Genomic DNA, 12,070 nt, shown 5'->3' with positions numbered 1-12,070 from the left:
CAGACCGGTTAATGATAAAACCGGTTGGAACCGGACAGGCGGTTCAAAAAAAAAATCGGTCCGATCCGGTTTACGATTTAACCGGTTTTTTTTTAACAACCCTAATTCATATATATCTTTAGGTCACATATTTAGTTTTTAGTAATTGTATTGCATTTTATGTTAAAATGTTAACATCATGTTTTAAAATTATGATTTATTTATAAAGTTATTATAAAAGTAGAAATTTTAAAAAAACCTATTATTTAACATAATAATTCATATTAAATATAGGTTTATATAACAATTCGTTATCTATAGGCATACTTTAATTTAAAATCTAGATGCATTCCTATAGGCTATAGCAACCATTATTGATGTGACTCCTTTCTTCCCTATAAAGCTAGAATTTTTTATTTTTAAAATATAAAAGTGTAGACACTCAAATTTAAATATCAAGTATTCGCGAGAGTAAAGGAGCTTGTATAATGACTGTTATGTTATACTTTCTCTGTTTTTTTTTATCGGTCACAAATGTATGTTCTTTTTTATATGTTATTTTCTAACATCGAGAACCATTTGTTATTTTTTTTTCAAAATTACCCTTAATATTTTATTCAATTTTTTTCCTGGGATTAAATATGAGAGAAAAATATAAAAACATAAATTATGGGTAATTTTGAAAAAAAAGCTATTTTTTATAAAATTTTATAAAATAACTAAATTCTTGAGATTCAGTTAACCATGACAAATAAAAAAGAACAGAGCAAGTATCGAATCTAACTAGTATAAATGTCTCTAGATTTCAAATCTAGGTTGTAGGTTGACAGCTAGCACTCTTATAATATGTACTTTTCATGGGGGGTGTGATTGCATAGTTTTTTAATTAAAAATAATAATAAATAATATCTCATTTTTTAAAACTTTTTTAAAAAAATTTAAAAAATGAGATACTAAAAATATATAAAAAAAAACTACCATGGAGATCAAGGAAAATTATAAACTTACAAGACTGCTAGATAAATTTTTATTTTTATTAATTAATAAAATAATTAAAAACAAAAAAAAATTAAAGTTTTAATAATTATGTTTTACAATGAAAAATGTTAAAAAGTCACTGAGAGTTAAAAGAGGAGAATGGGGTTTTTTTGCTAGTAAAGTTTTATGGACCCAAATATGATTACATTTGTAATAGAACTTTTTATTTGTTTTGCTTTTTTTTTCTACTTGAAAATTCACCATTAAAATTATATATATTTCAGTGTTTGGTAGAAGCATTATCAGGTACCACCAACCGTTCCACTTTGTTCCCTTATAAAAATAAAAAAATAAAAAAATAAAAAAAAATTATTTAATTTCCCTACAAAAACATGACGCAAGTGATTGCGTTTGGTGCCCTTCATTTCCCTTTCGTTTTTTTTTTTGGAAATTTACATATGCAACCCCGTAAAACAATGTATTACATACATACTCTCACTTCACATTTTATATGTAACAAAAAAGATGGTAAAAACAACATTGAAAACAATATTAAACAATGGTAGAAGCACAACAACACTAAGTCTTGGCCTATTAGTACGGGATGTTTTGTATAAGGTGTTTATTTTGGGGAGAACCTGAAATCAAATTTTAAAACCCACACAAAATGAAAATATAAATATACTAAAATATTATCTTCACTACGTGTCTCTAACTTTTTAAATAAAAATTAAAAAGCACTTGTGACCAATTTATTAAAAAAATAAAACAGAAAATTACTAACATTATACTGTTCTTTTAAAAAATTTCTTTAATTTCTAAAATATAGGGGTTTTAACATTCCATAATTCATATATATCTCTAGGTTGTATATTTAGTTTGTAGTAATTATAATTGTATTCTATGTTAAAATAATAACATCATGCTTTAAAAATATAATTTGATTATAAAATTATTATGAAAGTGGAAATTTCAAAGAATCTTTTATTTAATGTAATAATTCATATTAAATATAAGTTTATATAACAATTCATTATCTATGTGGTCTTTTGATTTCAAATCTAAAAATATTCTTATAACATCCATTAGATAATGGTTGTTGTTGGTGTGGTTCTCATGAGAACAAAAGAGCATGCACAATGACCGTTAGATCAAATCTAACCATCATTGTGTAAATGCCTCTCAAATCTAGGTTTCATAAACAACTAGTATTTTTATAACTAGCCATTTTCCCCGCATCAGAGTTTTTAAAATTTTAAGAGAAATTTTGAGGCAATATCATATATAAAATTATATAATTAAACAACTCCTACCATAGAAACTATTTTATATCTTGAATTTCAAAGATTTTATGAATATTTATTGCATAAATAATTAAGTATAATTAATAATTTTTCAATTATTAATATTATAAATAATATAAATAAAAACTTAAATGTCATTAAAAAAAATTAAAATTATTCGAGAGTAGATTATACATCTAGTATGTATAGATATGTACTCCTTTGTCTTTTTTTTATTTATTTATCGTAGTGATTAACCTAATCTCACGTAAATGTAATTATTTCATAATATTTTTTAAAAAATTAGTTATTTTTTTAAAAATTACCCTTAATTTATATCTTCACATTTTTCTCTTATATTTAATTTTAAAAAGTTTTAAAAAAATTAAATAAAATATTAAAATAATTTAAAAAATAATAAATATTTTTTGTCTTTAAAAAATAAAAGATAAAAAAATAAAAAACTGAAAAGAATACTTGGTGAGTGTGATTGCATAGTTTTTAATAATAATAATAATAATAATAATAATAATAATCACAGTAACACGATGAGGTCTATATACTTCCGCCATGGCAGGTATTTGAAGCAGCAGCGGAGGAGAAGAAGAGTTCGATCATGGCTTCGGTGAGGCGCATCAAGCTTGGATCCCAAGGCCTCGAGGTCTCCGCCCAAGGCCTCGGCTGCATGGGCATGTCCTCCTTCTATGGCCCTCCCAAGGCCGACGAAGACATGATCCCTCTCATCCGCCACGCCATCTCCTCCGGCATCACCTTCCTCGACTCCTCCGACATCTATGGCCCCTTCACCAACGAGATCCTCCTTTCCAAGGTCTATTCCTCTTCTCTTTCTTCTCTTTTGGTGGTGGATTGGATTTGGTGCGTGGTTGGTGCTCACAAGGTGTTTGTTTTAGGCTCTGAGTGAGGGTGTGAGGGATAAGGTGGAACTCGCCACTAAATTTGGGATTAGCTTTGCTGATGGGAAGCGAGAGATTCGTGGAGATCCTGCTTATGTGAGGGCTGCGTGCGAGGCTAGCTTGAAGAGGCTTGAGGTTGATTGCATTGATCTCTATTATCAGCATCGTGTTGATACCCGGGTCCCCATTGAAGTAACTGTGCGTTTCTACTTCTCTTTGATTCTATCTCTTGTTTGAATTTTAGTATTTGTGTTTGTTTTTATATGAACTGACTGATTATAGGCATGAACTAGTTTCTGAATCCTGGAAAAATGCCTTTTTCTCTTCATATAATCCTTGTCCTGTAATTTGTTTTTCTTTGTTTTTTTTTGTTCTGATGTTTAATTTCTGGTTGAACTTTGGTCAGTGATTGATGATGTTCTTATTGAAATCACTATGCTTGAACAAACGTGAAGTTTCTTTTTTCCTCAATGCTTACTGTCTCTGCTTGCCTGAAAGATCTTCTCCACAGGATTTGCATGATTGAATCATGTTCTTCAGTTGTTGGAAAGCCTTTGACTTCATAATTTTATAATGCATGCCAGATGGGAGAGCTTAAGAAACTTTATGAGGAAGGGAAGATAAAGTACATTGGTTTGTCTGAGGTTTGTGCCTCAACAATTCGGAGAGCCCATGCAGTTCACCCAATTACTGCTGTTCAGCTGGAATGGTCTCTGTGGACTAGGGATGCTGAAGAAGAGATTATTCCTACTTGTCGGTAATGATCTATCTGTTAGTTGATCTTGTGAAAGTGTATTACTGTCAAGTCTGTTCTGATGTTGATTGTGTTTATCTTGATCAAAACATTCAGAGAACTTGGTATTGGAATTGTTGCATACAGCCCTTTGGGGAGGGGTTTCTTTTCTTCAGGTCCAAAGATTGTCGATGGTTTGAATGAGCGAGACTTTCGCAGGGTATGTATCGCTGAGATGAGAAATTCTTTCTGGTATATTATTTCAGCTATTATTTTCTTGAGCTATAATGAACACATAATGTTAAAGAGTAGGCATGCATAACCATTTGTTACTTGTCAGTTATTGAACTGCTCGATACTGGTATGTTTGTGTTTGCCTAAAAATGATTCATCTACCAATGGAAAATAATGAGGTTCAGGTTTTCAAACTAATTATGTTTCACAATATTGCTGAGCTATTTATACTCTTTTGAAATGAAAACCTTGAAGTTGCAAATGTGAATATATTTCAGAACTTTATGACTGACTGCAGCGAGATTTATTTGAGTTCCAGTAGCAGCATTTTCAGTGGGCTTAAAATTGACTTTTTAGTCTGAAAACATGTCTAATATCATCAATGATATTCTGTTATGATTTTGACGAAATGAAAAATGAATAAGAACCATCTTTCTAATAAGATCTCCAAATTATGTCTTTATTCTCACTGATGATGTACCACTTGTGGTCTAATTGATTTTATTGGGACCATTAATCGCTACATATAATTGCTTGTTTGCCATGTCATGTTTTTGTTTGCAATTGTTGCCTACCAGAGTTACTGAATTATGTTAAGACATCTGCAGATGTTACCAAGATTTCAACCTGAAAACCTGACCAAAAATGGGATCATCTTCGAGCGTGTCAACGAGATGGCAACTAAGAAGGGTTGCACTCCATCACAACTCGCATTGGCCTGGGTTCACCACCAGGGGAACGACGTGTGCCCCATTCCCGGCACCACTAAAATTGAGAACCTAAACCAGAACATCGGCGCACTCTCTGTCAAGCTCACACCTGAAGAAATGTCTGAACTTGAATCATTTGCTTCCACTGATGCTGTCGGGGGTGAAAGATATGGACAAGCATTAGGGACATGGAGAGACTCCGAAACTCCACCATTGTCTTCGTGGAAATCTGAATGATCTCTCTCATCTACTTTCTATGTGTCTCCATGTATCTTGAATTCAATAAAACAAACCATTGTTGTACTACTGTTTCTTCAATTAATCAAACTTAATTATTAATTCCCGTATTTTTTGAATCAAAGTTATCTATTTGCTTCTAAACATGAACCAGCAATGATGCCATTTATTCAGATACAAGCACAAGAAAGAATGCAAAGTCAAACATGAATTAATCATCATCCATATTTGAATAATTAAGGTTGTTTGCGATAGAGTACATAGAAAAGATTACTTATTTCCAACATATATACAACAGTTGTTGCTCAATTGTTATATGTCCCCCATTAACTTTGATGCTTTGGTTAATATTTCAGATATTTCTTTGATTATAGTTGTACATATATATTTATATATGATCAATGTATGTATCTTGAATGCAATATTAAAGCTGATCATTGAGCAGATATATAGCTCAAACAGACAAATTTATTTCAGCACAAGAACTTAAAAGAAAATAATTCATGCAAACAACAAAACACAACAAAGGACATGCATGCACATCAAAACTAACAAGAACACTCAATCGCCTCATCGATATTTAATCATCGAAATTGTTCAATTGGTTGATGAACTCCTCCATGTATTCTTCTTTGACACAACTTGTAACTGATCGAACACCATTCAGCAACTTCGGCGTCTTCGTGAACAAACAAGTTGGAAGAAGAGGCACATCTTCAACAAGTATCATGCTCATTGCTGTCCCCCATCCATAATCCACATCTTCAAATCTTATACTAGTCCAATCATTAACAATTATCTTCACATAACTCAATTTCATGTCTTTAGCTTTACATCCACCACTAACCCAAGCATTGAACTCACTTGCAAGGCCTCTCTTTGCATCTTGTATCAACTCCACAACCTCAGAAAAACTACCATTAACAACCTTCCCACATGAAGTTTCAATCTCCTACATGTATATGCAATTACCATAATACCCTTCTAAGGACAAGTATTTCCTTGCATTGACAACAAAGGCAAGTTGGGCAGGAACATCAGGGTTAGTTTTGATGGCTCTGAGTTTACTTCTCCAAAGCTTTGCAACAAGGACATCAAATGTGGAGCACTTTTGATTGATGAGTTTGTTCATCATTTTGGTGATTTGGTGTGGAGGGATGTCTATGAATTTTCTTTGTAGGGTCATTAGAGCTGAAGAAGATGATGGTGGTGGTATTGGTGAGTTGTTTGGATTTGAATCTTGTTGCTTTATGGGCATTTCAGCCCTGCACCAAATTGGAGGGATGGATGATTGGTTGTATCCTCTTGCTATTTCTCCAATAGCTTTCAAGAACTGCCTTGTTCCTACTCCATCAAATGAAATTTGTCACCTGTTTAATTGTATTTGTTCACAACAATGTTTATGTAAGTAATAGTTAGGAGACTATTATTTATTATTATTTTAAAAGAGAAAAAAAAAGGAAGAGTTTATGCAAAATATAAATATAAAATAAGAAGAATAGAATTTTCATTCTATAAGTTTTTTAACCAATATATTTCTCGGATGACAAAAGAAATATATCTGAGCACAAAAAGTAAAACTTAAGTTGTAGAAATTGTTTTGTTGAAATAATAATCGTGTCAATTTAGGAAAATCAATTGCAAACTGAAAACATCACATACAACTAATTTATACATTAAATTTATAACCAATTGAAATTTACGTAAAAGTATGACAAGTAACAATATTAAAAGCTATGAACTAGAAAATGTATACATGTTTTCAAGACAAACAAAAATTGACAAGCAAATATAAGGGAAAACTACGTAAGAATAAAATTAAACAATCATAAAATCTCAAAAAAAAATTTAAAAATATATTTTTTTATATAATAAAGAAACAATTCCACATCAAAGCTATAGCAATAGAATTTCTCTCTTTTAACGATATGTTTTACATCAATAATATGAACATGTACATCGAAAAACACATTGGTAGGGTCTTCAACCTCGGGAAGAAAATGAGGTATCAAATAATGTGTAGAAATAGCACAAGGATCATCAAAATAATCAAAATCTTCCAATCTACAATTAACAGAGGTCTCAACAAATCAAACTCCCCGCCAACGACCAAATGGTCTATTGGTATACGGGTCGCCGATAGAGTTCTTCACCGAGTGGTGAGAGTTCCATTCTTGGCTGAGGGTACATTTCTGGGAGATGTGAGCAGTGGTTGTGTTCAGGTGGTCTCAACGCCCATGTGTGCGCGGGCCTCGCCCCCACTTGCTCCATCGAAGCTTGTGCACGCCCCTGACGGTTTAACAGGGCATTCGGGCTGTCTTTTTTTCTTGTCAATTCAAACTCCCCTAGAAGTGCAAGCAATTTTCAACTCTCTTTGATTAGAGACTAAAAATTCTCCAGCTATGAGATAATAGTGAACCCAAAACCTTAGACAAGGCACCCTTTATGATCTTTTCTGGTTCTTGGCCATATTTGAACACTACTAAAGTTTCAGGCAAAGTGAATCTTAAAGGAGGGAGTTTGTCCACAGATGAGAGAGGAAGAGTATTGTTACAAGGTGTTGGCTCACAAGGTTTTACAAAAGATTGTGATAGCTTTGTCACTGAAAACTTCATGCTCGCAATTTTATTAGAATACCAATTTGAGTCTTGTTGTGCTATCGATTTTAATGTGTATAATTATTTATAGTGAAAGTTGTACATTTATAGTGAAAGTTGTACAAGTAGGTAGCAATAACCAGATATATTAATAATATAATAAAGAAAAGAATACAAGGGTTACATAGGAGAAGAGAATGACAAGACAAACAATAACAAATTAGATACAGAAAGTAAAAAATACAAAAAGAAGGCATCCACTAGGTGTGGAGACAAGAAGACATAAAAACTAGAAGTTGAATAGAAACAACCCTTAAGAGGAAGGTGAGCAGTATCATCTTTTGGGGCTGCTCTAAAAAATCACATAGATCTATCGAGTGCCAGGGTAAGTCATAGAGATTCTCCTGAATTATTCTCATAGCCTCCTCAAGGTCCTAGAAAATCAAAGCTTCTTTTAACAATGTTTAGTGGCTTCTACAATTTTTGCTTCTTTACTTCAAGAATTATAGACACCCAAAGAATGAACAAATGAATAATTTTAATTATAACTGGGATAGGTGTTCCACATTTAAGATTAAAGACCTAGTCATTTCTCTCAATTCAGATATTCCAAATAATTGCACGTATAAGACTATTCCAGTTGTCTCTACATGAGGATTTGAGGCCAATCATCCAAATTCCCTATAAATTCCTAGAAGTAGGAAGACCGTAAAAGTGTCAAATACATGTTGCAAAAGGATAGCTAAAAACAAGTGATCAGCTGATTCTATGGCTCCCATAACACATAAATGGTAGTGTTCAGTTTATTGCATCGCCTGGATGCCAGGTTATCTTATTATCCCATGCTTACCAAAGGTTGGATTATGGAAATGGCTTCATGGGCTACTTTGAAAAAATGAGGGTCGAAGTTCATTGTTTGTTAGTGAAGTTTGTGGCTTCATGGCCATTTCTGTCCTGCACTAAATTGGAGGAATAGTTGGTTGGTTGTGTACTCTTGCCATTTCTCCAACTGCTTTCTAAGAACTGCCATGCTCCAACTCCATCAAACAAGTGGTGATGTGATCTCATGCCAAACACAATTCCATCACACGCGAACTTTGTCACATAGTATGTTTATGTATAAATTCATGGGAAACTATTATTCTTATTTTTGACAAAAAATTAAATCAGGCTTTTTTTTATAAAAATGGATAAACTACAATTTTATTGAATTAAAAGACAGAAAACACAAACACGAACAGTACAAGAGAGAAAGAGAACCAGAAGTCTCTCACCAGAGGTGAGGCACTGAGAAAACAAGAGGAAACAAAACGAGAAAAATAGAACAAGTAAAGAACAATGGTGGAGTCCACTGTCCACGTACCGTCTGGTAACGCAGGCCTGCACAAGCTGATAGAAGGAGTGACCTACTCCAGGGCTAGGTTATGATATGTATTACCGGTTTGATTTGAGACTCTGGCGCTTATGAAGTTGAGAGAGTGCTTAATTCTCTGTGATACCTCATTGAGAGAATGTTATTGGTTGTCTGCAGCTGTTGAAAACCAAAAAAGAAGCATACTAGCCATTTTAATCATTATAGTATAAGAAGGTGAAGCAAGTACTTGAAAAACACGATTGTCTCGTTCCATCCATAAATTCCACATAATGGCTTTGGAACTGAGGTCCCAAAGTGTTATGCTTTGAGGTTGTAAGGATGGGATCCAGGTGGTCCAAATGTTAGAAATGCTCTGTGGAAATCAGAGCAAATTAAAAGATTGGTTGAAAAAGGATCAAATTCGCTTCGAGAATTTACAGTCCATGAATAGATGTTCTATTGTCTCAGAAGCTTTGTGGCAAAACACGCATGTATATGTGGCATTTTGGAGGTTATATCTTTTTTTTGAAGAGATTTGTAAGGGTAAGTAGTTTATCCTCCCAAGCTAGTTAACAGAATAAAGAGATTTTACTTGGGCATCTATTTTTCCAGAACTGAGGATATAATGGACTACGCGTGCCTCCATCTAAGGAACTTGTAAAAAAGATTTGACTGAGAAAATTCCACTTTTTTCCAGTGACCAATAGATGGAGTTATCCTGATCACTAGAGCAGTCTGGAATTACTCCCAAGAGTGGAGATAAATCATCTAATGTAGCTGTGTGAAAAAAGTTTTCTGGAGAGTTAAGTTGCTGAACAAACTGCTAGTTATCCAGAGAGAGATACAATCATTGAAGAGAGATGACCAAAGATCTTAACTAAATAATTAAATTTTAAAAAATTAGTTAAAATCATAGGATGTAGTTGGTGGCAAGAAATAGAAGGACAAAAGGAAAAGATAAGCGACTATTGATACTCTTGTCTTTTTTGTAATATTCATGTAAAGAATGGTTAAAAATTATATTAAAAATTTGAATATGAGTAAATGATATGATTTTGAAATAGAAGAGAAGGAAGAATTATAAAATTAAATTAAATTAAATTAAATTAAAAAATAGAACTTTTATTCAATAATTTCGTAGCGCAAAAGTTAAAACTTACTTGTAAAATTTATTGCGCTAAAACATTAATAAACTAATTAATTTAAAGAAATTAAATTTTAGTAATTGTGTTTATTTGTAAATTTGTAAAGGGATGGTAACTCTTTCTGTTGAGGGATTACCTTTATTTCACAATATTGATTGAGATGAGTGGTTCATCTACTTTATTAAAAATATAATAAAAATATGTTAAAATGTTAAAAATGTATGTCATATTTGAAGGAAAAAAAGTGAAGGTGTTTTTTTTTTAATAAATTAGACTTTTTTATAATATTGGGTAAGTTTTTTCAAACTTTTTATTTGTTTTGCTTTTTTTCCTCTAAAGTTCACCCTTAAATCTATATATTTTTAAATGCTTTTTTTTTAATCAAGTACCAACCTTCCACTCTAACAGAAATCATACTAATGAAAATGGAAAATATGTTTAGTTGGAAGAGTAATTATTGGGATTGAAAAAAGTAGAAGAGTGTGTCAACCACTGAATCACCCAATGATATATATAGGAATAATACCCTATTTAGTCCTTTTAATATAGTCAGTCTGTCCCTTTAATCCCTCTAATATATTTTGTCCCTAGAAAGTCCTTGTATTTTAACATGCAGTAAAATGTAAGTCCCTCCTGAGGACCTCTTAAAGACAAACTATATTAGAGAGAATGACTTACATTTCACAATATGTTAAATTACAGGGACCTCATAAAGACAAATTATATTAGAAGGACCAAAGGGGCAAATTGACTATATTAGAGGGACTATCCAGGGTATTATACCATATATATAACATAAGAGTGCAAGGAGGAAGGGTAAAGTTCGAATCTTTTCCCCACAGTACTGTTCCTTGTACTATTATGCATTGTACACTTGGCTTACGTTGGCTTAGATACTGTTCATTAATATTATTCACTACGCTCGAGTGTGAGTCTGAGTCTCATGTGGAAAAACAATAATTTCACCCCTATATGATTGCATGGTATGAGATTTTCCTAAGATATTCGTACGCCACTATAACGCTATATGATAATTCCTTAAACGGGAGTGCTTGTTGTAGAAAAGTAATTTGTTAGGAACAAGAAAAGTAAAAAGAGGATATAGTGGCTAAATTTACATATTTAACCTTGAAAAACAAATGTATTACATATTTAATGTTAGAAACACTATATTGTTTTTAAAAAAATTCATTTAATTTTAAATTATATTTCTAAAGTACGAAGTTATCTTATAATTTAACAACAAATAATTACAAAAAAGTAGATATGTAAAACCTTTGTATATATATATATATATATATGAATTATGAAATGTCAAAACCCATTTAATTAATTTAAAAAAAAACAATATAGTGTTTCTAACATTATTTAACACCTTTTTCATATTGTTTTACATTTTTCCATATATAAAATGTGAAGAGTACAAAGGTAATATAGTTTTTAACTAACAAACGGCCGACATTAGGGACATTCACAGATATGGAATAAGCTCAATAAACATTTATACTCTTATTTTATGTGGTCTTTCAAGTTTCGATTTAACTAATTAATATATCGAGGAAGTCAATCCAAATTTTTTCATATATGTATGAGCGTTTATTTTATTTTATTTTTAATTAATTAAATGAACACTCTCCACAATGGGAGCTCATGCCAATAGAGATGAAATGCATCCATTTAATTAATTAGTTATAAGGAAGAAGTCAATCCAAATATTTTTTATGCGTCATGATTGTTGGTTGAATTGATTTACAAGTGAATTTAATGTGATGTGTTTGCCTGTAATTCCAAGACAAAGGTTTAAATAATTTAATGTTGCATGTTTGTGATAGAGTAGGTAGAAATGATTTTTCTCTAACATATCTAACAGATCATTGAGCATATATATAGTTCAAACAAACAAACA

At 31.8% G+C, this 12,070-nt stretch overlaps 2 protein-coding genes across 2 annotated transcripts; one reads left to right on the top strand and one right to left on the bottom strand.

The window, feature by feature from the left end:
- The first annotated feature begins 2,808 nt into the window (after positions 1 to 2,808).
- LOC120276419 (probable aldo-keto reductase 2) lies at positions 2,809 to 5,178 on the top strand. The gene is made up of 5 exons (XM_039283154.1): positions 2,809 to 3,069; positions 3,152 to 3,352; positions 3,739 to 3,911; positions 4,005 to 4,107; positions 4,730 to 5,178. Exons 1-5 carry the CDS (start codon positions 2,857 to 2,859, stop codon positions 5,066 to 5,068), a joined length of 1,029 nt encoding a protein of 342 aa, XP_039139088.1. The 5' UTR covers positions 2,809 to 2,856; the 3' UTR covers positions 5,069 to 5,178.
- A 470-nt stretch (positions 5,179 to 5,648) lies between these two features.
- On the bottom strand, positions 5,649 to 6,425 carry LOC120276220 (acyl transferase 10-like; the record flags this gene model as incomplete). Its single annotated transcript, XM_039282942.1, has 2 exons — positions 5,649 to 6,020; positions 6,084 to 6,425. Coding segments are annotated over 2 exons (714 nt in total), but the record flags the coding sequence as incomplete, so codon positions are not given.
- Between the last annotated feature and the right edge of the window lie 5,645 nt (positions 6,426 to 12,070).

Source organism: Dioscorea cayenensis, chromosome 14, assembly GCF_009730915.1.
Source record: "Dioscorea cayenensis subsp. rotundata cultivar TDr96_F1 chromosome 14, TDr96_F1_v2_PseudoChromosome.rev07_lg8_w22 25.fasta, whole genome shotgun sequence".
In the NCBI taxonomy this organism is placed as follows: domain Eukaryota; kingdom Viridiplantae; phylum Streptophyta; class Magnoliopsida; order Dioscoreales; family Dioscoreaceae; genus Dioscorea; species Dioscorea cayenensis.
The sequence above is the reverse complement of the archived record's forward strand: the minus strand, read 5'-3'. Positions and strand labels throughout refer to the sequence as shown.

Excerpts from the sequence above, each read along its gene's own strand:
- LOC120276419 (XM_039283154.1), top strand. The coding sequence starts at position 2,857 with ATGGCTTCGGTGAGGCGCATCAAGCTTGGATCCCAAGGCCTCGAGGTC. Across the intron at positions 3,070-3,151 it reads ACGAGATCCTCCTTTCCAAG|GCTCTGAGTGAGGGTGTGAG; the intron begins GTCTATTCCTCT and ends TGTTTGTTTTAG. Across the intron at positions 4,108-4,729 it reads ATGAGCGAGACTTTCGCAGG|ATGTTACCAAGATTTCAACC; the intron begins GTATGTATCGCT and ends AGACATCTGCAG.